Here is a 22,115-nt window from a genome sequence, read left to right as displayed (position 1 = left end):
GGACCCATCTCTTTCTCTGTCTCTCTGGCGGCCCTAAGAGTTCGAACGACGAAGGGAGGAGGAGCATTCTTCAGCGGCCTGTTCCTTGCGACTGCGACGCTGGAAACGACTTGGACCGACGCCGTCCCAAACCCCATCCGCATAGGGCCATGCACGCCCAGCAAGTGTAGGCCCGCCCGCGCCCCGAACGACAAAATATTCCGTTGCGCCCAGCATGGCTAATATGCGCCAGCACGTGCGAGCAGTCGACAGAGGCGTGTCAGGTGCCTGCAGTGGAAGGCCGCTAGCGTTAAGGTTAACTAACCTCGGTCTGGTTGCTGTCCCTTCGCCTACTGCCTCTGCTGAGACTGTCTACGTAGTCGGCTCTGTTCCACGCATGTTGGCATGCACCAGGCTCTTCAACAGCGACCATGCGACGCCTCTCGAAGCTTTTGAGGTGTGTCATCAAGCCATTGAAAACAATGGTGTTTGAAGGAAGGCCTCAGATGCATGTCACTTGAGGCTGATGGCCGCGGCGCCTCTGCGTGTTCGGTTTCTGCCCCGTCCTTCATGCACAACACACCACAGCGAGGCCTACCGATTCGCGAGTCAGCCGACCTTCGTCCGTGGCGATGGATGAGCCGGGTTGGTGTGCGGCTAAGCGAACTCGATCTACCGGACCGCCATCGGTCAGGTTGAGCCGCTATCTCATCCTTCACAAGATCCTCCAATTTCCGTCCGCGCCTTGAGACCGACGTCGCTGCCGAATATAGACAATTGCGAGGCCTGCATCGAGGCCCGTGGACCAGCGAAAAGACAAACTGTCCGGCCAACGGCGGTGTTTGTTTCGTTCCATTTCGTATTCTGGAAGCCGAGCCTGTTTCCTCGCTAAGCCCTCCAGGCAGATTACGATCGCTTGAGGCAAAAACCAACGTCGGGGTTTTCCTGCTCTCCGAGTCATTTGTCGGGTACGTCGTAGCGTTGCTGTGCGTCTCGTCTCGTAGCAACGGTCCTGCCACCACCAGACACCAAACCATCAGACTTTGCTTCACTGTCATTGCCCCTTGCATCAACCGACCGAGGACTTCAGACGTCGCGGAGAAGTGCAACCCGGTCTATCCGTCGGCTTTTGGCAACTTTCCCATACGGCGTTTAGGTCTCACTTGCGGCGTCGTCTGATGACGAAACCGAAGAACTGTGTCGGCCTCGACAGAGTTGAGAGTGAGAGACAAGGACAAGTGTGAGTCTGATCTCAGTCCTTGACACCTGTGCGCCCGACCTTGTCTCGCTCTATCACCTCTCGCATCGGAAGCCTGGTCGAACTGGGGTCAAGGCACCCCCACTGTCGTTCTGAACTTTGAATTTGTGTGCAAGAGGCGAAAACCAAAAAAGTGTCTATCGACCTGTGACATTCAACATCCTGAGACATGACGGTGGCGGCTTGACCCGTGAGATGACGAGTACCGAGGCCGGATGAGAGACGACCTGTGCCGCCCCTCTTGTGCGGCTAAGGAAGGTCGGGAGCTCCCCGAAGACTGCCGGGGTCGGCGGGCTACCGGGACCGGAAGTCGAGCTCCACTTTCTCGCCCCCGAGACTTGGCTGCCATCACGCCGGAGCGCCGACCGCGGGCTTCAGCGATATAGATGTTAAACGTTCACAAGCCAGTAATTCCAATACATCCTTGCGTCGTCTCTTTGTTGGAGCCGCGAATGATAGACAGCGTGATGTTTCGCAGGATTCGCTTACACAGCCGATCTTGGCGCCATGTTTGCCTTGGTGCCAGGATCTTTTTGCGCTTGCTGGCGTAGCCGGCGGGATGGTGTCGACGGCCAGTAATCGTGTCTCACGTGAGATTTTAGAGTACAGGAAATTGAGACAATCAAAACACCAAAAGTTTAAACAGCCGGTACGAGGTGGAACCGGGGTCGAAGAAACCTGTAGTGTGTTTTTCCTCTGCATCCTCGTACGTCGAGAGTCCTCGTCCTCGTACGACATCTCACAGTCATCACACACAGTTAAAGCACGCCTACCGTTGCCAAAGGAAAGCAGAGACAAACTATGAGCTTCGCCGCCAACAAGTTCGACGCCGGCGCGCCCGGCGCTTCATCCGCCGACCCGGCACCCCCAATGCGTCTCAACATCGTCGTCCTCTTCATGGGTTCGCGCGGCGACCTTCAGCCGTCGCTAGCGGTCGCCACTCTTCTCCAGCGGCGGCACGGCCACCGCGTGCGCGTTGCGAGCCACCCGCCGTACCGGGCCGCCATCGAAGCCGCCGGCGTAGAATTCCGCTCCATCGGCCGGACGGACATTAAAACCATGATGGAGAGGCGGCTGCTGCCGCGCGAGGAACTGAATAAGCTCGTGCCAGTCATCAAGGAGGAGTTTCGCGAGATGGGAGAGAGGTGGTGGGCGGCCTGCGTCGACGGGCCCGACGAAGAGGTGGATGGCGATTTTGACAGCGATGAAGTAACGTTCGTGGCGGACCTGGTTGTTTCGACGATGCTTCCATACAACCAGACATCTGCGGCGGCGTTGCTAGGGGTGCCGCTGCATCTGTTCGGAATGAACCCGCGGATCTACTCGAAGGAGGTGCCGCATTCGCAAGCCGGGTGGGCATTGAAGAATCCGAGCCGGGCGAAGAATGCCTTGTCGTGGTGGTTTCAAGACCTGATGTGAGCTTCTTCTCCCTTTTCTTTTCATTTCCTCTTTCTCATCTCTTTTTCCTCCCTTTTTTTTGTTCTTTTTTTTTGTTTTTGTATTCCTACTTCTTGCTTTTGCGGCCGGGACCCTGATAGCCCTCTCACCAGATTCCTGCAGACGATGAAATCCGTCATCAACGACGTCCGAGTCAACCGCATGGGCCTCGAGCCCATGTCCCCGGCCTGGTGGCTGAGCCAGTACAACCGGATGGGCGTCCCCTGCACATACCTGTGGTCGCCGCGGCTGCTTCCTCGGCCGACGGACTGGCCGGACAATGTTGACGTCGCGGGGTTCGTCTTCGCCGGCGTGCCGGAGGGGTACGTGCCGCCGGCGGAGCTGGTCGCGTTCCTCGAGGCCGAGGCGACGCCACCGGTGTATGTCGGATTCGGGAGTATGTCCTTCGCGAACGCGCAGGGCGTATTTGAGGGCATTGTCGAGGCGTTGGAGAGGGTGGGTGTAAGGGCCGTGGTGGCGCGGGGGTGGGCGAACCTGGAAGGGCTGAACGGGCCCGCAGAGCACGTCTTTGTCGTCGATGATGCGCCGCACGCGTGGCTTTTCCCGCGGGTCAGGGCCGTGGTGTGTCACGGCGGCAGTGGTACGACGGCGATGGCGCTGCGAAGCGGGCGGCCTACGCTCGTGGTGCCGGTCGCTGGGGACCAGCCGCTCTGGGCGTCGCGGGTGGTGTCTGTTGGGTGCGGGCCGGACGCCGGTTTCGGCATGGCCGAGATCACTGGGGAGAGATTCGAGAAGGCGCTTAGGGAGTTGCTGGAGCCCCAGTACGCGGCTGCGGCGGAGAGGCTCGCGGAGGGTCTGAAGGGGGAGAGACCCGGGGAAGAGGTTTGCGTTGAGAGGATTCTAGAGACGTTGAGTGTGTATGAGCGGGAGGGGAGGTGTCTCGTCTACGGTGGACGGCCTGCGGTTTGGAAGACGGACGGTGGGGAGAGGTTGTCTGCTGTCGCGGCGCATGTTCTCGTGGATAATGGGCGGGTGAGAAGGGGGGAACTGAGGGCGTTGAATCTGGTCAAGTGGCCCGACTTGGTGAGCCCTGGCGACCCGGTCTCGGGCTTGTTTCTGGGGCTGGGGCAGGTTTTCGGGAGTGTAGCAGAGAATGGCAAGAGAGGGCACATTGGGAAGATGGGGCTTCACATTCTGAGAGGTAAAAGTCGCCATGTTTCCTTTCCTGTCTTTGGGGATTCGATTTGATCTTTTGCTAACGGCCATGATTCTGTCCACCAGCACCCCTGACGGTCCTCGCCTCCGTACCCTTCGGCCTGTTCAACCTGCTCGACTTCGTTCTCTACAAGCTCGCGTCTCCGTTCAAGCCGAAGCTTTACGCGAGCAACCCGCGGCTGTACACATACGCGCAGATGCTCTCCTTCCTCGTCTCGGCGCCGCTCGTCGAGCTCATTTCCACCGTCACCCAGCCGCCGGTCTTGGCGCGCAGACACCGGGGGGCGGCGCGGGTGGTCCTCGAAGTCCCGTTGGGGATCGCGAGGACTCTGCTGGTCTCATTGAATGTCGTTGTCGGGTTCGTGGGCATCACGCTGCGCCATCTGGAGATTGCGTGTGCGAGGGCGATGGGAGAGAGGCCGAGGGGGGATGTTGTGGCCGAGGCGAGGGTGAGGCTGGGACGGGCAGAGGCGGAGGCTTTGCCTGTCGAGGGGGCCGAGACGGGGAGGGACTTGGTTGGGGATATCGTCAGGCGTTGGGATGAGAGGAAGAGGGCTTGAACGTGGGTATCTCTCGTGGGCGTCTCCCCTTGCGGCCGGCGGTTGTCGGACGATGTTCGCGATAGGGAGCGGGGTGTAGGTACTCGGCTGTGATATGGAGGCGTTATCGAACGGATGTGCAAGCCTAATAGTACAGTATTCCAGTGTTGTTCCCAATGGTATAGTTGGCGTGTGTAACACCAAGGGGAGCTTCGGCTGATGTGTGCTGGCCCTGCGGTCACACAGCAGAAGTAACGACAGCAGCACGCTCGCTACATGTCATGAGAGGGTGTGGTGGGAGGGGATAATTCTCCGATATACATCTGTCGTGCGGCATGGTATTGGCAGCCCCTGCAGGCAGCCGCTCTCGGGGGGGCGTGGGCATGTCAAACGGCCTGAAAACATGAAGCCCGTTGTTGTTGGTGTCGCCGGGTTCATCGTCACGGGTTACTTTTGCGCCGGTCGGGCTCGGGACTCTGTTTCCTTTTCGTCCGTCTGCCAGCCATGTGGTTTGCATGCTGGGCTGTATGAGTGTCACGCAGCCGGTGCGGGATACGAGGGTGGTCCCGGGGGAGCGTTTGGTCGCGCGTCTGGCAATTTGCGCCCGGGGGGAGGGGGGGGGGGGTTCTCGATGCTTGCTGCTGCTGCAGTTGTTATTGTCGTTGTCGTCGTCTTTGGGCGCGAGGTCTGACGTCGGATGGCAACAACAACCTTCGAGATGGGACGGAGAGCCGGGAGACGCTTACTCCTGAGCCTTTTTCGCGTGACAGGGCTGTGTCTCCTTGGAGGTCTTTTGGCTGGCGGGATGGTCTCTGGGGCGGTTCAGATTGCTGTGAAGCTTTCATCCCGACGTTGCCGAGCCGCTCGGGTCGGATGGGGACGTGGCCGTCGATGGTTTCATCGCCATCAGAGCTGAAGCCTGCGGGAAGAAAGACGCCGGATTGGTAGTCCCAGTCGATGATTGGACTCTTGAGGGTTCAGGCGGGGATTTCGGAGTCGAGTCCGAGGACAAAGGCGGCAAGGTATACTTGTCTCTCCGCTCTGTGGTGGCGTGTCAAGATGGTTGAATAAACAGTGGACAGAGCCTGAGAATAATGCGAACCTGCCACCTGTGAAGTAATCCGGAGACGGAAAGAAAAAGCGGATGTCTAAAGATGTTACGATGAACCAAGGCAACGCTCGCACTCTGAAAATGGCATATTGGTGTTTATTGGAATTCCGTGGAGTCCTGGAGGCGACTTGGATGCGGGCTTTCTCTAGACGTCATGGGCTTGAACCAGATGTCCCCTCTCCCTCTAGCCTGCTCAACATCTATACCTTGACCCATGAATACCTGAAAGATAATTTGGTGTTACGATAAACAAGACGCGGTAGCCGATTACGTCCCAGTTCTGGACGGTTCTTGTGTCCTCGACATCTAACATCCCGCGAACGTGATTGTTTGGTAGTCTTATGAAGCAGGCCAACGAACGACAACCGTGTGGACGTGGAAACCTCACTTAAGTCTGGGCTGTGTTATAACTCTAACATGACCACTAGATTTACAGTCAATGACACCCAAACGAGATGGGTATTTGGTTCTAACGCTGGAAGATGACAACTCGCCGTTCCCTTGATCCTCGTGCTGAGTAGTCCGACAAGTTTAACAATGAGACGTGCCTAGTTCAATAGTAAATAGGGCAATACGAGCAGCAAATAAGCGTGTTAGATGGATGGAGTCAAACATCATGTACATCTGAGCGCAGAGAAGGGCTGCGTCCTTGAAAAAGTGATGATTTTTCTGTCTGAGTATAACCCAGATAGCCGCCGATCCAAAAACGTTGTCTCGTTGCGAGGTGATAGGCAGGGTACTTGAAGTTGGTTGTTTGACACATGTCCATTCCAGTTATCAGTCACTTTGACACCAGTCATTAAAGTGACTAGGTTAACCGCAAACCTTTGAAACGAAAGATATAAAGAGCTACGAAGACATGAAAGAAATATCAGGAGTTACTGCCATCGAGGTCGACGTTTTCACTATGTGGGCTTCATCGGGGGTTGCCAGCTTAGAGGGGTTATGTATATAAAAGCTATAAGCCCCCCCTTTTTTAAGTAATGACGTCCGCCATGCTTAACGCGACTCCAACCCTCCTCCATGCGATTGATCCACGCGACTGCTCATCCAGTTCTCGCCAACGTCACTCCTTTTCCGCACAGGCAAGCGCTAACGCAACCGCCCACTTCCAAAAGACGCATCCGTAGAACGACCTACGCGATGGTCACGACTCTGCCCGTCTCAAAAGCCCTACGACGAAGACGCGGTCCTTTCGGCTGACCTCCATGACGCAACCACCACCTTCTGTGCGTACGGGCACATCCTTGTTCCACGTCTTGTTGCTGACCGCCTTTCTTGACAGACACCCACGCCTCGCCGATTCCTCCTCTCAAAGCGACCCCCGGCATCGCAACAGCAAACCCCTGGCAGCGGACCCCAGGTCTTCACCGGCAGCCAGCGTTTCCAGACGACGCCGCGCTTCGCCCCTACGTCGGCAACACAGCGGCCGCCTTCGACACCCGTGTTCCCAGGGACTCTTCGGCCGTCGAGAAGCAGGGACCCCATTCACGATGCCTTGGACAGCTCTCCGCCGGCTGCGCCAGCCTCAGCGACGCGGTCGGCACTAGGTGCCGGGACGCAAAGGCATAAAAACAGGATCGAGATCGACTCCGATATCGAGAGCGAATCTCAACACGAGCAAGAGGAGCATCTTCCGCCACCGGCCACCTTTAGGTCGTTTGACTCCATCGAGGTCGAATCTGAGCCGCCTAGTGCGCTGCAAAGCGAAATCGAGGAGAGAACGCCGAAAAGGAGGCGGATATCGATCTCGCCGGCGCCGAGCTGGTACGATGACGCCGAGGAAGATGTGGACATGATTCTCCACGATGAGCGCGCTGTGAAAGGCTCGGGAAATGAGGACGAGGACGAGGAACTACCCGACGCCAAAGACGAACACCCACCCGATTCAGATGCGCCAAACGGAGATGAGGAGGACCTGGGCACCCCCGACCGGCACGAGAGAGGCGCGCCGAAAACGCAGCCGACTTTCCACCGAGCGCCGCGGTTCAAAATCTCTGAAGCCGAGGCGGCTCGCCAAGAGGGCCTGCCGCCAGCCTTCTCGCCGCAGAGGCGCGGCGCAAAGTATGTCGCCGGAGGGCTCGCGGCGGAGTTGCAAGCCTGGCTCGCCGAGGTTAAAGGCTGGACCGGCAGCGACCGGCCGGCGGACCTGGTCATGACCATTGTCGTCGACGAGCTGCGCGCCGGGAACCGGATGTACCTCATCAGGGGACGGAGGATTGTGGAGAGCGAGGGGACGAACGAGGAGATCGCCGCGAGGCTCATGTTGGCTGGTGAGGGGAGGCTGACGGGGCTGGGACAGAAGGCGTCTGTCGTCGTCGGGAGCACGATCGCGATCTCTCAGCCTGCGTGGGAGGTCGAGCTTGAAGGAACACGGTGGATAGTTGCGTGCGACTGGTCAGTCTCGTAGACGAGTAGCTTTCTGGAAGTTCAGTTGCCAATGCGAAGAAATCGAAAGGTGTCAAGGTGTCGAAAGAGGCTGTTGCATGTTGCGGACGCAAGAGGCAGAACTGCGCACTGGAGTCACCATGGCAATCTTTTCGGCGTAATATTTGACACATGAGATAACCCGAGTGGGTGGTTCAATATGTAGATGGGTTTCCTGGGGTTTCCCGTCGTTTTCTCGGAAATTCATCAGCCTAAAGCAATTCTTCTCGTTAATGTTGTTGCCTTTCGCCCTTCTCATGTCCGTTTCAGACGCATCCATTGATGCATAAATCGTATATATGCATATACTATATGTCATCCATCCTGACAAGCCCAGTCGCTGAATCAAAATGACGGGCTCCACAATTCCGAGCGAGGCCATCTCGCGTCAAAATCGTGGCCAGCTGCCAGTCCCCCTGAAAAAAAAAAGTTGGCGGCTCTCATTTTGCGTGCAAGGCAATGTTATCCAACCTCGTCCCCTCGGAACCCTCATCATCATGACGTGGCTGGCCCTCCGACCAGCAGCCTTTGCGCGGGCCCCCCCCTTCGGCCTGACGTGCCGGCCGGGCCTGCGACCCTACTCGGCCGCGGCCGCAGCCGCCGGCGTCTCGGACCCGCTCCGGATCCTGTTCTGCGGCTCCGATGACTTCAGCTGCGCGGCGCTGGACGCGCTGGACGCCGAGAGGAGGCGGAACCCGGGGCTGATCGAGTCGCTCGACGTCGTCGTCCGGCCCGGCAAGCTTTCGGGGAGAGGCATGAAGAAGATTCGCGAGGGTGCGTGTGTTTCTCGAGTGTACACCCGCCCGCCCCTCATGATGCGTCGTGGGACGAGGGTCGTGACGAAGACCTGAGCTGATGCCGCATGGGTGTTAGTACCATTGAAGAGTCTCGCCGAGAAGCTCGAGCTGCCGATTCATGAGAGGGACACATTCACCGGGTGGCAGGTACCGTGTACCCGCGTTTTAAACGAGTTCACATTCATCTGTACTGACACCCACTTTAGCCACCGAAAGGCATCAACCTCATTGTCGCCGTGTCCTTTGGTCTCTTCGTACCCCCGAGGCTGCTCAACCAGGCCAAGTACGGCGGGCTCAACCTCCACCCGTCCTTCCTCCCAGAGTAAACAAGACCTGTCGCATCGCCGTGGACGTATCGTGATTGACAAAACCCCCTTCTCAGCTTCCGCGGCCCTGCACCGCTCCAGCACACGCTCCTCCAGCGCCGCACCCACACGGGCGTCACTCTTCAGACGCTTCACCCCAAATCCTTCGACCACGGCGCCGTCGTCTCCTACACGCCGCCCATCCCCATCCCGGAGAACTGCACGACGCGGGACCTGCACGACCTCGTCACCCCGCTCGCCGCTGAGACCCTCGTCGACAGTCTGCGGAGGGGGCTGCACGTGCCCCCCGTCAACGACATCGGCTGGCGGCCCACCCCGGAGGAGTTGGCGCAGCAGCCGCTCACCCACGCGCCCAAGGTGACGAGCCACGACCGCCAGATGGACTGGCGGTCGTGGTCCGCCGACGAGGTCCTGCTGCGCCGGCGCGTGCTGGGGCCCGTCTGGTGCGCGGCCTTCCACCACGACAGCCAGACGGTCAAGAGGGTCCAGTTCGGCGACGCCGAGGTCGTCGAGCGGCCGCACCTGATGAAGCAGTACCAGCAGCGGTGCGTCCTGCGCAGGGAGAACAAGCTCGCGAGCGACGACTTCCCCGACGAGGTCCGGGACGTCAGGATGGTCTCGTGGGTGTGGATGCCGCGGGGCAAGACGGAGGAACCCGAGTCGTGGGAGCTCAGCTTCACGCCGTACTTCCTGGACGAGGACGGCAAGAGCATCCTGATCGCCACCCCCGGCGGCGAAGGCTGCCTCAAGCTGTCGACCGTCACGGTCGAGGGCGGGCGGCCGAGGGCGGCGGCCGCGGTGGTTGGGGACTTCAGCGAGGTCGTCAAGGATGAGGACGACGGCCACGGGCCGGGCCAGAAGGGGAGCGACTGGCTGTCGTGGGTCGGGACGGCTATCGTGGCGCTCATCCTGGGCGGTTAGTCCGGTCTCGAAACCGGAACTGTCGGTGGGTTTCCGCTTGCGTGAACCATCGTGGAGGGCGCCAATCCCGACCTGGACGCTCGAAGGGTGGTTGGTGGTAGTGTATTAGAAAGTGTACATCACGAAGACATTTATTGTTTTATCCCCGGGGGGTAGGGGGCAGGAGTTGTTGAGTGTGTTCCTCACGGCTAGGCATCCAAGGTGCCCCTGGGCCGTATAGATGTCTTTGAAGGCTTCTCGGCTCAAAAACCCGGCGCGTTCCCAGTCAGCGAGATTATTATAATGAAGCGAGTTGTGGCAATTCGCGACCGTGATGTGGAAAAGTTGGGCGCAATCGGCTAATGGCGAAGTTAGACGTTGCTACATCGGCCTTTTGAAGCCGTAGATAGAAGATCATGTGTATCATCGGACTATCCTGAGGGAAACATCGTGTGTCTATAGCGGTTGTGTAAACCCCGAGATGCCATTCGGCATATCTTACCGTCTTATACGTGGCTGTTACACTTATGAACATTGATAGTATCGTTGTGCAAAATACACACAACGGATCTTAGCCTCACCAGATTACATTTCGTAGGAACGATACAGAGCGCCTGCAGTTCGACCGGTCGCTCTTTCCTCAACTGTACCCTCCACTCCACCCTCTAACAAAAAAAGGCGATTTGCCGTCTCTTCCTCCTCCACAACTTCCGTCTGCAATTGCCCAAGTCGTCGACGTCTTTCCCTTCATCCTTCGCCTGTCCTGTTCACTCTTGGTTCTCGACTTTCGGTTTCGTAAGGTACATCTACACACTCTCTATCAACTTACAAACAATACCGAGATTTAAAATGAAAACTGACGATTTCAGCAAACACTTACCAGACCTCCTCGATCACCCGGCCGCCTTGCCATCCGCCCCAGCCAGTTCGGGGAAGGTCAAAGCCGTCATGGACTTACTCGACGTAGTCGACAGTGCCGTCGTCCAGTTCAATGACTCTTCGGGAGGAGATTCGCCTCTGTCTGTCTGTCACTTTCCCGGAGAAGTACTCTTCACGGGAATCGAAATTCTTACAGACCAGTCAGGACAGCAAGAGAAGGAGGGGGGAAGCGACGGACAGATGTCGCCTTGCTCTTCTGGAGCTCGGATGGTCGGCCAGCACAAGAAGCAGTGTGAGAAGCCCGTCACAACCGTGGCAACGAAACAGACAAGACTGCTCGCGGGTTCGTCCGCTCTGCCTGTCGAGAAGCCCAGTGCTCCTATCTTCGGTCGATCAGCGGCCCCGAAGCCGGTTCACAAGGGCCTTGTAGACCCGTTTCCAATCCGTGCCCCGCGAACCCCTCTGATCACGCGATCGAATGCGCCGTCTGTGAGCGATTGCTCAGAGACAGTCAGATGCCAATCTCTTACTCACCAGGCCGGTCTCATCTACCCGGGCAGCTTTTCGCCCGAGATGGAACAGTCCCGGAGCGCCGACTCGGATGGCGAAGATGGCTTGCGCCTTCCCAGACTCCGCGGCCCTTCCTGGTCACCATTAACAGAACCTCCCACATCTCCGGTTGAGCCAATGGACGACATCATTGGCGAAGGTGTCGTTCATCGTCCATCTCCTTCTTCTGAACCAGTCTCAACAGCCGGACAACAGGAACGTCCCCAGACTCCCCCGCCGAAGATCACGGGACAGAAAAGAGTCGACAGCCGTTCACTTCGCACTCCCTTACCTCGAATGTCCAACAAACCTAATCACCGCACCTCCCCCCATCGAACCAGAGGGAAAAACGGACGGATGCACAACCGTCAGGGCCGTCAGCGAACAGCTCCCACTCGCTGGTCGCCAGTCGTGCTGTGGTCTCCCAACCGCAAAGCGTCTTTCCACTACGACGTACAGCAGAGGATTGCTGCTGCCACCCGGGGAACGCACATCGACAATGGGCTTCTTAAGGTCACTGTCGACTATTTCGATATCTAGTTAATGCCTGGGCCGTGGTTCTGCTGCTAGACATGCTACACGGATTTATTCACTTAAACTTATCAGCAAACTTGCTTCATTTCAAAGGTGCGTCTCGGATCAGGGTTTGAAATCGCAAGTCTTACCTGCTGACTGGCATTTCCAGTCGTTTTCAGACCCGAGGCCCGTGAATGAGACCGACCCGGGACCACTCTTCTTTGCAAATCGCCACTTGAAACTTTCTACGTCGGTTGCTTTTTTTATTACATTTGGTTAGTTCCCCATGCACGCCCCCTTCTGACTCAAGATATTGACTTCTAGTTGGGCGTTTTCACATTTTGCGTTTCCTGCAGAAATAGAGTCTGCACCGCCCACTGGGTGCGGGCCCGAGTGTGGCCTCCATCCCGGTTTCTCGGGATTTAATCTTGGGTCAGCGTCTTTGGTAGGGAGCACGTCCGTTTTCGAAGATGCGCATTGCATACGCATCTTGACAACAGAACCTGGAAAAACCACGGGCGTCTTTGGATTGATCCGATCCGAACCCAGTCGAACGGCGGGACAAGTATCACGCATCACGCATCACGCACCAGCGAGCGACTTGGTAACGATTGTAACCTTTCATGTTTTCTCTTTGCTCTACAAAAACATTACTCTCGAGCCACTCATTACTTATGAACATGATCCATAGCTTGGAGCCCATCTACCGTAAGACTGACCTGGTGTCAGGTCCACGTCGAGCCATCAGAATGAGTGAAATACCAAGATGTATCCCCCAGCTAATTCGACGGTGGTTTTGTACAAGCCGCGCGCATGCGCCAACATTTGCAACAAACGACATCGATCTCTTTCGTGTCAGACCGAGGACCAAATCAAGCCATCCAAAAAAAGTTCCCAAGTTCCCAATTCCCGGCACTCTCGGCCCACTCTACATCAACAAGCCGACGACGACGCTGACGACGGCGGCCACGCTGAGGGCACCGGCAGCCCTGACGCCGGCGGCGCCGCTGTCGATGCCGTTCTGGCTGTTGTTGTTGGCGCCGTTCTTGCCGCCCTTGCCAGCCTTGATTTGCTGGCAGACGCCCATGAGTGTTGAGTTGTTCATCATCTCGTTGAGCTTGACCTCCTTCTTGGCGGCCTTTGCCTTGAACATTTCGATCTTGGTGGCGTTGCCGTTGAACTTTTCGTTCAGGGCGGTGTCGTTCTTGGAGAGGGCAACGAGTTTGCTGTGAACCAACGTGGTTAGCCAACTCTTCTTCTGGTAGGGTTACCTTGGAGGAGGACGGGGACTTACTTCAGCTTCTTCATCTGCCTGCATTGTCCCTTGGTGTCCCTCGCGGAGCAGTACTGCAGGAGGGTCTGGTTGCCCTGAAGCTCGGTGAGCTTGGTCATGCCCTTCTGGGCCCAGTCCTTGAGCTTTTGGGCCTTTGTGGCGTTGTTGTTGGTGACCTGGTTCAGGGCGGTCTCATTGGCGACAAGCTTCTGCAGCTTGTCCATGCGGTGCATGAAGCGGCACTGGCCGTTCTCGTGCTGCACAGCGCGGACCTGTTCGCATGCTGTCATGAGGGTGGCATTCTGCTTCGCCTGATCGAGCCTGGGCTGAATCTCGGCGGCCTTCTTCTTGATGAAGTCGATCTTGGTGGCGTTGTTGTTGGTGATCTCGGCCAGGAGCGTGTCGTTGCTGGCGATCTTTACGAGCTTCTCGCCGCGCAGGAAGCGCTTGCACTGGGCTTCTGTCGAGTTGCGATTGCGGCCTTCGCCATCGTGGGCCAGGGCCGTGAGGGACAGAAGCGGCAAGAGGAGGAATGAGAGCTGCATATTGGCGGATGGCTGACTGGCTGACGAAGGGTGCTATGGACTGACTGGTGATGATGTACTTTAGAGGATGGAGAGAGAGAGAGAGAGAGAGGAAGAGAAAAGGGCGGTCCGGCCGCAATAAAGGACAAAAAGGAAGTAAATAAGAAATGAAGGGATCTGGATGAGATGACCGCAGAGCGCAGGGCCGTTGGAAGAGAGACATGTGGGAAGAGGGCGGGCAAGTCTTATACCAAACCCTCTCTCCCACACCATACACTCACTCATACATGCACTCATACAATACGCGCAACTCTCACTCTCTAACACACGCACACGCATACATACTCGACGACAACCCTGGCCGGCTGGCGACCGCCCGTGGATTTTCATCCCATCTCGAGTCCTCCTCACCCCCTCGCACGAAACCGAATTACCAAACGCACATTGAACAGGGCAGACCGGCCACCCGTCATTCGACGAATCGTCCCTTCAGATGGCATGTCTCGACCCTCCTCTCCCCTCTCTGGAGTCTGCGGCGACTGGCCGACAGACAACCTCCAAGTCACACGCCCGGTTTCGCATTCTGTTCGTTGGTTCGTTCTCTCTTCCTTCTCCTTCTTCAGTAGAGAAAGTATACAGTTTAGATGGTATGTTCTACACAGTCTCGGTTTGGATAGCGAGCGCCGAGAAATAGAGAGGGAAAGAAAGAAAGGAAGGAAGAAAAAGGCAAATCTTCTTCCCCCCCTCCCCCCTCCCAAACAAGACCGTCACCTGCCGAACCTGGATACACCTTCTCGACGGGAAATCATAATAGGCCAAAGGCCGCTCTTGGCTCGAGCGTCTGCGTTTCTTCCTTTGAGGGTCTTCGTCTAGCTTGTGTGTTTGATCCCGCGTCACGACCTGCCTGCCAAATCAGAGACTGGGGACGAGGGGGAAGGGGATATCTATTCCCTGGTTTGAGCCTCACTTTTCGTTGGTTTTTCGTTTTTTTTTACCCCCCCTCCCCCCCGTTCTTTCACAAAGCGTTACGAAGCCCGTCATCGTTGATGTTTCTTTCTCTCCATTCTTGCGGTTTGTTGTTACACGCTATATCGATCTGACGTGTCCCTCTTTCTCGATCCCCTCCTCGGGAAGTGGGCGTTGGGGGGAGAGGTTTCGAGATCGGACGTTGGAAACAGGGACAACACGGACTCTCATTCTCAATCGCTGACTGTTGTTTTCGAATGGAAGGGGAAGATGCAATTATCCCACGGCCTAGGTGCAGAACAGGGCGGCATCTACCTGCCGCAAAAAGGTTCAGGGACTTACGAGGACACCCCCCACCCCCCAAAATCCATTTGTGAGTACGGGAATCTTGATATCAGTACAGTTACGGCTGGTTTCCTTTCGAGGTGCGGCTCAAACGGCCGTGTTTTGGGCGGTCTCCCCCCCCCCTCACTTCCTCCCACGTCCATCCTGGCCACCCACGCATTGTCCGTTTCAGACCGCCTCCAGCCCGGACGCGACGAAACACTGTTGATCGATCGACGGGCAACGCACCAGAAAAGAAAACTTGACGACAGGAGAGATGGAGAAAGAGAGAGTGAGAGAGTGAGAGAGTTAGAGACAAGAGGAAAGGGGAAACCGGGGTCGGACATCGTTGGGTCGCCCTGAGGAACCGGCCAATATGGAATGGTGTGCCCTTGGAGAGAGGTAGATGTCGTTCGCGTCCGCTTCCCAGCCGCCACACCCACCCGCCAGAGGAGCCTCAACCCCCCCAGAAACCGACGAGTCCAGTTTTGGGGGGACCACGGTCCAGGAACCATTCATTGCAGGCAAGGTCGTCCACTCCTCGAGGAATGTGTTGTGTGTATGTATGTTGTCTGTGGTGTTGTCTCTCTGCCAAGAGGACGAGAGCGACGATGTAATACAAGCCAGCAGATCCAAACGTGCGCATCCCCGCCTTTTTGCCTTTGCCTTTTCGCCTTTACCTTCCGCCTCGCCTTTCGCGATTTCTCTTGGCCACCAAGCTTTATTTCTTTTCATTATTCCAGACAATGGCCGGGAAGGGCGGGGGGGGGGCGTTCTATTCGGCGTCTTTCTTTTCTTCTTTTTTCCCCACGCCATTTGCTCCCTCGATCGAATGACTTGGCTTGGCGGCGTAGATCAAATCAGCCCTGCTCAGTCTCGGCGGTTACGGCTCAATGCAGCGCCACCCCACCCCCCGGGGCCACGAGGACATAAAAGTGAGGCATGGGGATTCTCGAGGCTGGTGCATCCTCGTTCACTCTCTCTCTCTCTCTCTTGTCTCTATCAAGATGAGGGTCGCGGCGCGCCGCGCGAAGAGTCTGGAGTAGAGGGGGTCCCTCTTTTTCTCTTGGCTGGAGCGTAAATTTAGATGTTGGGGAGGTCCTCTGTCCCTGTGCTTGGTCTGGTCCTGGTCTGGTCTGTTATGTTCTGTTCTGGTGTCTGTTCTATCCCCCCGGACTAGTCTACCCGGTTCCCGGACCTGCGGGAGGTCCCCCACTCTCCACAACCCTTCACGTCTTGCATTCGTCGTCGTCGTCTCGTCGTCGGGACACCGGCTCGACAGGCGGCGTTCGGCTTGCCCTCGAGCCATATAGTCCTTTCGTCCCGAGATAATTCAAGAAAGAGAGAAAAAAGAGAAGGAAACCCCCTTGGGAGCTTCAGCGTGTGTCATCCATTCGTCTTCTCTCCTGCCGTCCGGCCGCATCAGCGTCGGCGGGCGTGCCCACGAACGAAATGCCCCAAAACGCCAAAACCACAGGGGGAAAAAAGGAGAAACATATTCGCTGCCGGTTCGGCAAAGAGTCTCTTGACTTGACCCTGTAGGGCTCTCGGGAAAAGGACGGAGCTAGAGCGTTGCCGGCTGGGCCGCATACGTTTGCCGCATACCGCTGCTGCTGCTGCTGCTGCTACTGCTGCAGCCGCAGGTTTTCCCTGACGCCCGTGATCGACGTGCCCGCGGCGTTTCTTCTTGGCCACATGTATCCGCTCGGCCCCCGCCTTTCACTCACTCACTCACTCACCCTTCTAACGTGGCCTTCGTCTTTGCGGCTCTCGCCCCATGTAGTCGAATGTAGCTCGCGAGGTGGACGTCGTTTTCCGCCATTCCTCTTGGCACTCTTTCCTACACTGACAAGTGTAGCAGTATAACGAGGGGTGCGTGGTGGATAGAGGACACTGCTCCCTCTCTCTTCACGTCACACACACACACACACACACACACACACACACTCTCTCTCTCTCTCTTTCTCTCTCTCTCTCTCTCTCTCTCTCTATCAAAGTGTACTCCACATAGTATAGACAGCAAGTCAGGGCAGATCTAGCGATGCCAAACCGGACGAGACCAAGACAAGACGTGTATCAAGTTTGGAAGGGGGACGTATATAGGGAAAATAAAATAAAAACGACCAAGGGACAACGGGAGGAGCGAGTCGCGCGAGACGCCGTACTTACCGTAACGCGGGCTCAGGGGCCCCAGGGACCCAGGGACCTTGCCTGCCAGTCGCCAGTCCTCCCCCCCTTGTTATTTTTTTTTCTTTCTTATTCTCCCGTCGGAGAAAAGAGGCTGATCCCTCTCCCTAACCAGAAACACTTTCCTTCTTGTCCCTCACCCCACCCCCGCCACCTTTCTCTCTCAGGTCCCCCCAATGGACGATGAAGGAGCGAGGCAGCGTCCCCGGATTCATGGGTCCATCGGCCGGGGAAGACTCCGATCCGACCAGGCCCCACCCCCCGGACCGCTGGGGGGGGCCCTTTGACAAACACCGGGGATCGGTAGACAAGTGGAGGAGTGGGAGAAAGAGAGAGAGAGAAACTGAGAAAAAAGAAAAGAAAGGAGGGGGAGAGAAATATGGTTTTCTACTAGTGACGTTACTTTTTTTTATTCCTTTTTTTCTTTTCGTAGGGTTGTGTTCACGGGAATCGAGGCCGATCGTGCTGCGAAGGGGGCGTACCGTTCGCGGCGGCTGAGATCCGACAGCCGGTACGTACGTACAAACACGCACACCCCAAACGCCCACATGCACACGCACGCATACATACGTGTACGCCTGCACCATAGAAGCATAATCCGACGATGGTATGAAGTATGTTGAAGGAGAAAAAAAAACTAACTCGTACATGTCTAACCCGTAACGCCCAAGGGGCGGGGGGAGGGAAGGGGACGATGATTCGTCGTCCCTTCCACGTCAGCTCGTCGGCAGAGAATTCCACGCGACAGGACCCGAGGCGATGGATGGAGGGGGGAGAAAGGGGGGGGGTGGGGGAGGCATGAGAACTTCCAGAGACGAACGTGTATCCTCGCCTCAACCTCTGCCGTCTACTTTCCAGCCCCTCCGCATGCTTTTTTCCATCTCGACCAGACTAGGTACTGTAGACCAGGTTCATGGATAACCCTTCCCCCCTCCCCTGAAGAACCAACGCCGCCGTTACCCAAAGACCTCGATCATGAAGTGGTACTCGATCTTGCTCCCGTCGTGCCGCCCACGCACCGTGAGCTGCCGGCACTTGTCCGCCAGGATCTCCCCGACGACCGGCGCTCCGCAGTAGAACACGCCGACCTTGAGCTCCTCGTCCTCCTCTTCGACCTCGCGCCTGGCGGCCCCACCCTCGCCGCCGGCATCCGCGTCCCGGCCCCCATCCCCGTTCTTCTTCTTCTCCTTCTTCTCATCCTCCTCCTCCTCCCCGTTCAGACCCTCCCCCTTGATGGCGCCCGCATTCATCTTCCTCCGCTTGCTCGCGCGGAATCGCCGCATGTCCTCGTAGTGCCGGTCGAGGATGGCGTCGAAGTCGGGCCGGCCAAAGTGCGTCGGGTTCAGCAGCCCCGTCAGCGGGCTCTCCGGGTGCTCTTCGGTGCGGTGCATCTCGAGCAGCCAGCGGTAGACGTGCGTGACGAGATCGCGGCGCTTCTGCGTGACGTGCGTCGAGATGCGCACGTCGAGGTGCTGGCCGCCGCCCTCGTGCGCGCGGTGCCATTCCTGGCTGCGCGAGACCGAGTTGAGCAGGTCGGCGATCCAGAGGAGGTAGTTGCGGTCGCGCACCGTCCAGTGGAAGTCGACGCGGCGGTAGTCGGGCGCGAAGACGAAGGACTCGGAGGGGTTGGGCAGCTTCGTGGGGTCGTTGGCGTCGGGCGCTGCGGTTGCCTCGGAGTCCTTGCGCTCGGGGCTGTCGTCTTTCGTGTTTCCGTCCGTCATGTTACTCCCCGACGACGGCTTCTTCTCCGCCGTGACGGTCGTGTCCGAGTCGTGACGGTGCTGGCCTCCGCGCTGGCGGCCATGATCTTGCGTCGGCCCGCCGTGCTCCTCGTCGTCGCGCGCCTGCAGGTCCGCGAGGATGCCCGAGAACGGGGTCACGCCGATACCCGACCCGACGATGACGGTGTGGCTGAAGTCGTAGAAGCGCTGGGCCGGCGCGCCAAAGGGCCCGTTGATGCCGACGTCGATCTCGGCGGTGCCCGAGTCGCCGCCCAGGTCGCGGAGCTTCTTCGTCCAGTTGCCGTCCGTCTTGATGTGCAGCTGGAACTCGCGGCCCCGGCAGATGGACACGGTGAAGGGGTGCCACTGGAAGGTGCTGAGCTGCGGCACCTGCAGGAAGACGTACTGGCCGGCCTGGTACTTCCAGATGCGCTCGCTCGGGATGGTGGCGGTGATCTCGACCGTCTCGCCGTCGAGCACCTTGAGGGTGGCCCTGATCTTGTGGAAACCCGTGCCGACGCGGACGAGGCGCTCGACGAGGACGAGAAGGGTCGGGAAGGCGAGGAAGTAGCCGAACATGGGCCACTGCAGCAGGTGGGCGGTGCCGTGGGCCATCATGAGGCCGATGATGGGGTACATAAGCAGGTGGCCGAGCTGGAAGACCTCGTAGTTCCAGTTGCGCACCTTGGGCAGGCTCAGCAGGGCGAGGATGTAGAAGGAGGAGAGCGCCGTGATGCCGGTGATGCCCGGCAGGGTGCGGACGTAGGCGGCGTAAGGCCCGGGCACATTGTCCGGGCCGCCGAGGACGTCGGCGACGCGGTCCCGGTTGGCGGACCGGCTGGCATGGTAGAAGGAGCCCGTCAGGTGGCCAATGGCGTGAAGGGTGGCGAAAACGAGGGCGGCGATGGAGATCTTGATGTGGAAAGACTGGCTGAGGTCCCAGTTGACGAAGCGCGAGACGTAGTAGGAGCGGCGCATCCAGGTGGAGAAGTAGCGCGACATGCTGAGCAGCAGGAAGAAGAAGGTCATGTACAACAGGCCGGCCGAGGTCTTGGCCATGACGACGCCCCAGCCGAAGGCGGCGCGGTACTGGGTCTGGGTGACGTACTTGACGCATTGCCAGACGCCGAAGGCGAGGATGCAGGCGGCGACGAGGGCGAGGAAGGCGATCTCGGGCCCGTGGACAGCCCAGTAGGCGCGCAGGCGGCGCGAGAGGCGCAGGTGGCGGATGTAGTCCCGCTGGGAGTCCTCCGAGTCCTTGTCCTGTTTCAAGGAGGGGATCTTCCATTCACGGACGCGGGCGGCGAAGTCGTCGCGCGGGATGCGGTGGGACCGGCTCCGCTCGTCGGCGGCCGGGTCCGAGGTGGTGCCCGGGTCGGAGCCGGGCAGGCCCATAATGGTGCGGAGGAACTCATGGCGCAGGCGGTTGTCGTCGCGCGAGTGCTGCGACGAGGAGAAGTCGTTGGGCTGTTCCTTTCTTCGGATGACGTGGTGCGGCTTGGCCTGGTGCTCGGGGGCGAGCTCGTCGTGAGCAGCGTCGAGCTTGGCTTCGACCTCGGCGTAGTCTATGTAGCCGTCGTCGTTGTGGTCGAGGTCGTCAAGGAAGGAGTTGATCTCGTCTTCGGTGAGGTACTGGACTCCCTCGTCGGGGTTTGTGACGGGGTGGTCAACGGCAGCCATTAAGCGTTGTGGTCAGAATGCTTATGGGTTGTCTGTGGGAAGATTGATGCTCCAGAGGGGGGCAGGAAGGGGGAGAACGAGACGCGGCGGCCCATGATGTTTTTGTACAGAGTCGCGGGCAACAAGCCAAGGTGCGGTAGGTCACGCTCGTTTCCACTTGGCCGCTTGGCGGTGATTCCCCCTAGGTTCTTTTTTTTTTTTTTCGTCTGCCGTGTAGTTACCTAGTCGCATGGTGTTCTCTTATTCCCTCCCCCCCCCCTTTTTCATTTATTTGGTGGACCGCGTCGTTGTACGTCAGCCAGGGACGAGCCAAGCTTCTTGGGTGGTGGGCAATACCAAGCAAACGCCAAGGGGCTCACTCGCAAGCGCGGCGAGCCCAGAGGGCGGTGGTGCGTAGAGGTGAGATCATCACTCAGTTGTCATGGTGCCGACAGTGAGTGACAGTCTACAGAAATACTGAACGCGTGATGGCATAGGTAGCATGGGCTGCAACTTGCGGCACGGCCAAACAGATCAGAACAGAAGCTCCCAAGCCACGAAATGCGGTAGGCCATGGAACCGTGACGGTGGCGCGCGTTCGGTCGGAGGTCTAGGCCGCGCTGGCACCAAACTCAAACCAGGCAGGTTTTTTTTTTTGTCCATCTTTCTCGCTTCCTCTTTGCTGTTTTGTTTCTGCAGACCACTGGTCTGGGCCAACGGAAAGTGGTCGGTCTTGGCTTTCTCTTGGTGTTGGGTCGGGTTCTCAATTTTGCCGGTGGGTGTCACGGTTGTTTGGTTGAGCATGGAAGTCGTCTTAAAGGCTCGTCACCACATGCTGTCATTTGCAAGAGCTCTGATTGGTTTCGATAAAGATGGTCTTGGCCCGATAAGGGTCATGCCAGAACTCAAACTCAGGTACGTACCACAATTAGGTTTTCGGTACCTTAGTTACAGCGCACGGTCCAATGACGTAGAGCGTCTTCTGCAGCAACAACAACCCCCCCCCCCAAAAAGAAGCCCGCCGCGAGTGCGGTGACAGACGCCCAGACCTCCCTCTCTCCTCCGCCGGTGCTTCCCGCTGCCAGGGTCCGGCATGTGCCGGCCGTCTGTTGCCCCCTTCTTTCCGCCTTCCACCCTCCACCCTCCGCCGTGCGCAACAACCGCCATTGTGTTGAGATGATGAGCAAGATAGAAGAGAACGGCATAGAAGCAAACCATCATCCGTCACTTCTCTGGAACTCTGCGCCAGCCGTCGATAGCTCTTCTCCTTCAAGACCGCTCGCTGCCGTGTGTCGTCCCGGCCGCTCGCCATCTTGCATAGCGCCCTCCAGCTGTGCGACAGGTCCGTCCCTCTCCCGCCCCCAAGCCCCCTTTCTATTTTAAAACACTTCTCTCTCCTTCCCTCTAGCGTCACCCCGAGATCCAGTCAATATCCTTTCTCGGCGCAGCTGTGGAGAAATCGAGCATGGGGAAGATGTTAGTTAGCAGAAGTGTCCGTCTGGCGGCAAGCACCCGCGAACGGCGGCCCCCCAAGAGTGGCTGTGCTGCGTTGTCGTGCAGGTCTCCA

General features: G+C 58.1%; 6 protein-coding genes across 6 annotated transcripts; 4 read left to right on the top strand and 2 right to left on the bottom strand.

Moving 5' to 3' along the window:
* Positions 1 to 2,038: 2,038 nt before the first annotated feature.
* CH63R_09218 (Glycosyltransferase family 28 domain-containing protein) lies at positions 2,039 to 4,410 on the top strand (the record flags this gene model as incomplete). Its single annotated transcript, XM_018304192.1, has 3 exons — positions 2,039 to 2,652; positions 2,788 to 3,836; positions 3,917 to 4,410. 3 exons carry the CDS (start codon positions 2,039 to 2,041, stop codon positions 4,408 to 4,410), a joined length of 2,157 nt encoding a protein of 718 aa, XP_018156215.1.
* A 2,298-nt stretch (positions 4,411 to 6,708) lies between these two features.
* CH63R_09217 (uncharacterized protein) lies at positions 6,709 to 7,910 on the top strand (the record flags this gene model as incomplete). The annotated part of the gene is made up of 2 exons (XM_018304191.1): positions 6,709 to 6,729; positions 6,786 to 7,910. The coding sequence occupies 2 exons, from the start codon at positions 6,709 to 6,711 to the stop codon at positions 7,908 to 7,910; spliced, it is 1,146 nt and encodes a 381-aa protein (XP_018156214.1).
* Positions 7,911 to 8,424: 514 nt separating this feature from the next.
* Positions 8,425 to 9,971, top strand: CH63R_09216 (Formyl transferase; the record flags this gene model as incomplete). The annotated part of the gene is made up of 4 exons (XM_018304190.1): positions 8,425 to 8,701; positions 8,801 to 8,871; positions 8,931 to 9,046; positions 9,107 to 9,971. The coding sequence occupies 4 exons, from the start codon at positions 8,425 to 8,427 to the stop codon at positions 9,969 to 9,971; spliced, it is 1,329 nt and encodes a 442-aa protein (XP_018156213.1).
* An 828-nt stretch (positions 9,972 to 10,799) lies between these two features.
* CH63R_09215 (uncharacterized protein) lies at positions 10,800 to 11,918 on the top strand (the record flags this gene model as incomplete). The annotated part of the gene is made up of 1 exon (XM_018304189.1): positions 10,800 to 11,918. One exon carries the CDS (start codon positions 10,800 to 10,802, stop codon positions 11,916 to 11,918), a length of 1,119 nt encoding a protein of 372 aa, XP_018156212.1.
* Positions 11,919 to 12,822: 904 nt separating this feature from the next.
* CH63R_09214 (uncharacterized protein) lies at positions 12,823 to 13,712 on the bottom strand (the record flags this gene model as incomplete). The annotated part of the gene is made up of 2 exons (XM_018304188.1): positions 12,823 to 13,120; positions 13,189 to 13,712. The coding sequence occupies 2 exons, from the start codon at positions 13,710 to 13,712 to the stop codon at positions 12,823 to 12,825; spliced, it is 822 nt and encodes a 273-aa protein (XP_018156211.1).
* A 4,412-nt stretch (positions 13,713 to 18,124) lies between these two features.
* On the bottom strand, positions 18,125 to 20,569 carry CH63R_09213 (FAD-binding domain-containing protein; the record flags this gene model as incomplete). Its single annotated transcript, XM_018304187.1, has 1 exon — positions 18,125 to 20,569. The coding sequence occupies one exon, from the start codon at positions 20,567 to 20,569 to the stop codon at positions 18,125 to 18,127; it is 2,445 nt and encodes an 814-aa protein (XP_018156210.1).
* Positions 20,570 to 22,115: the final 1,546 nt, after the last annotated feature.

This window comes from Colletotrichum higginsianum, chromosome 6 (assembly GCF_001672515.1).
Source record: "Colletotrichum higginsianum IMI 349063 chromosome 6, whole genome shotgun sequence".
Classification (NCBI taxonomy): domain Eukaryota; kingdom Fungi; phylum Ascomycota; class Sordariomycetes; order Glomerellales; family Glomerellaceae; genus Colletotrichum; species Colletotrichum higginsianum.
This window is presented reverse-complemented; position numbering and strand designations above follow the sequence as displayed.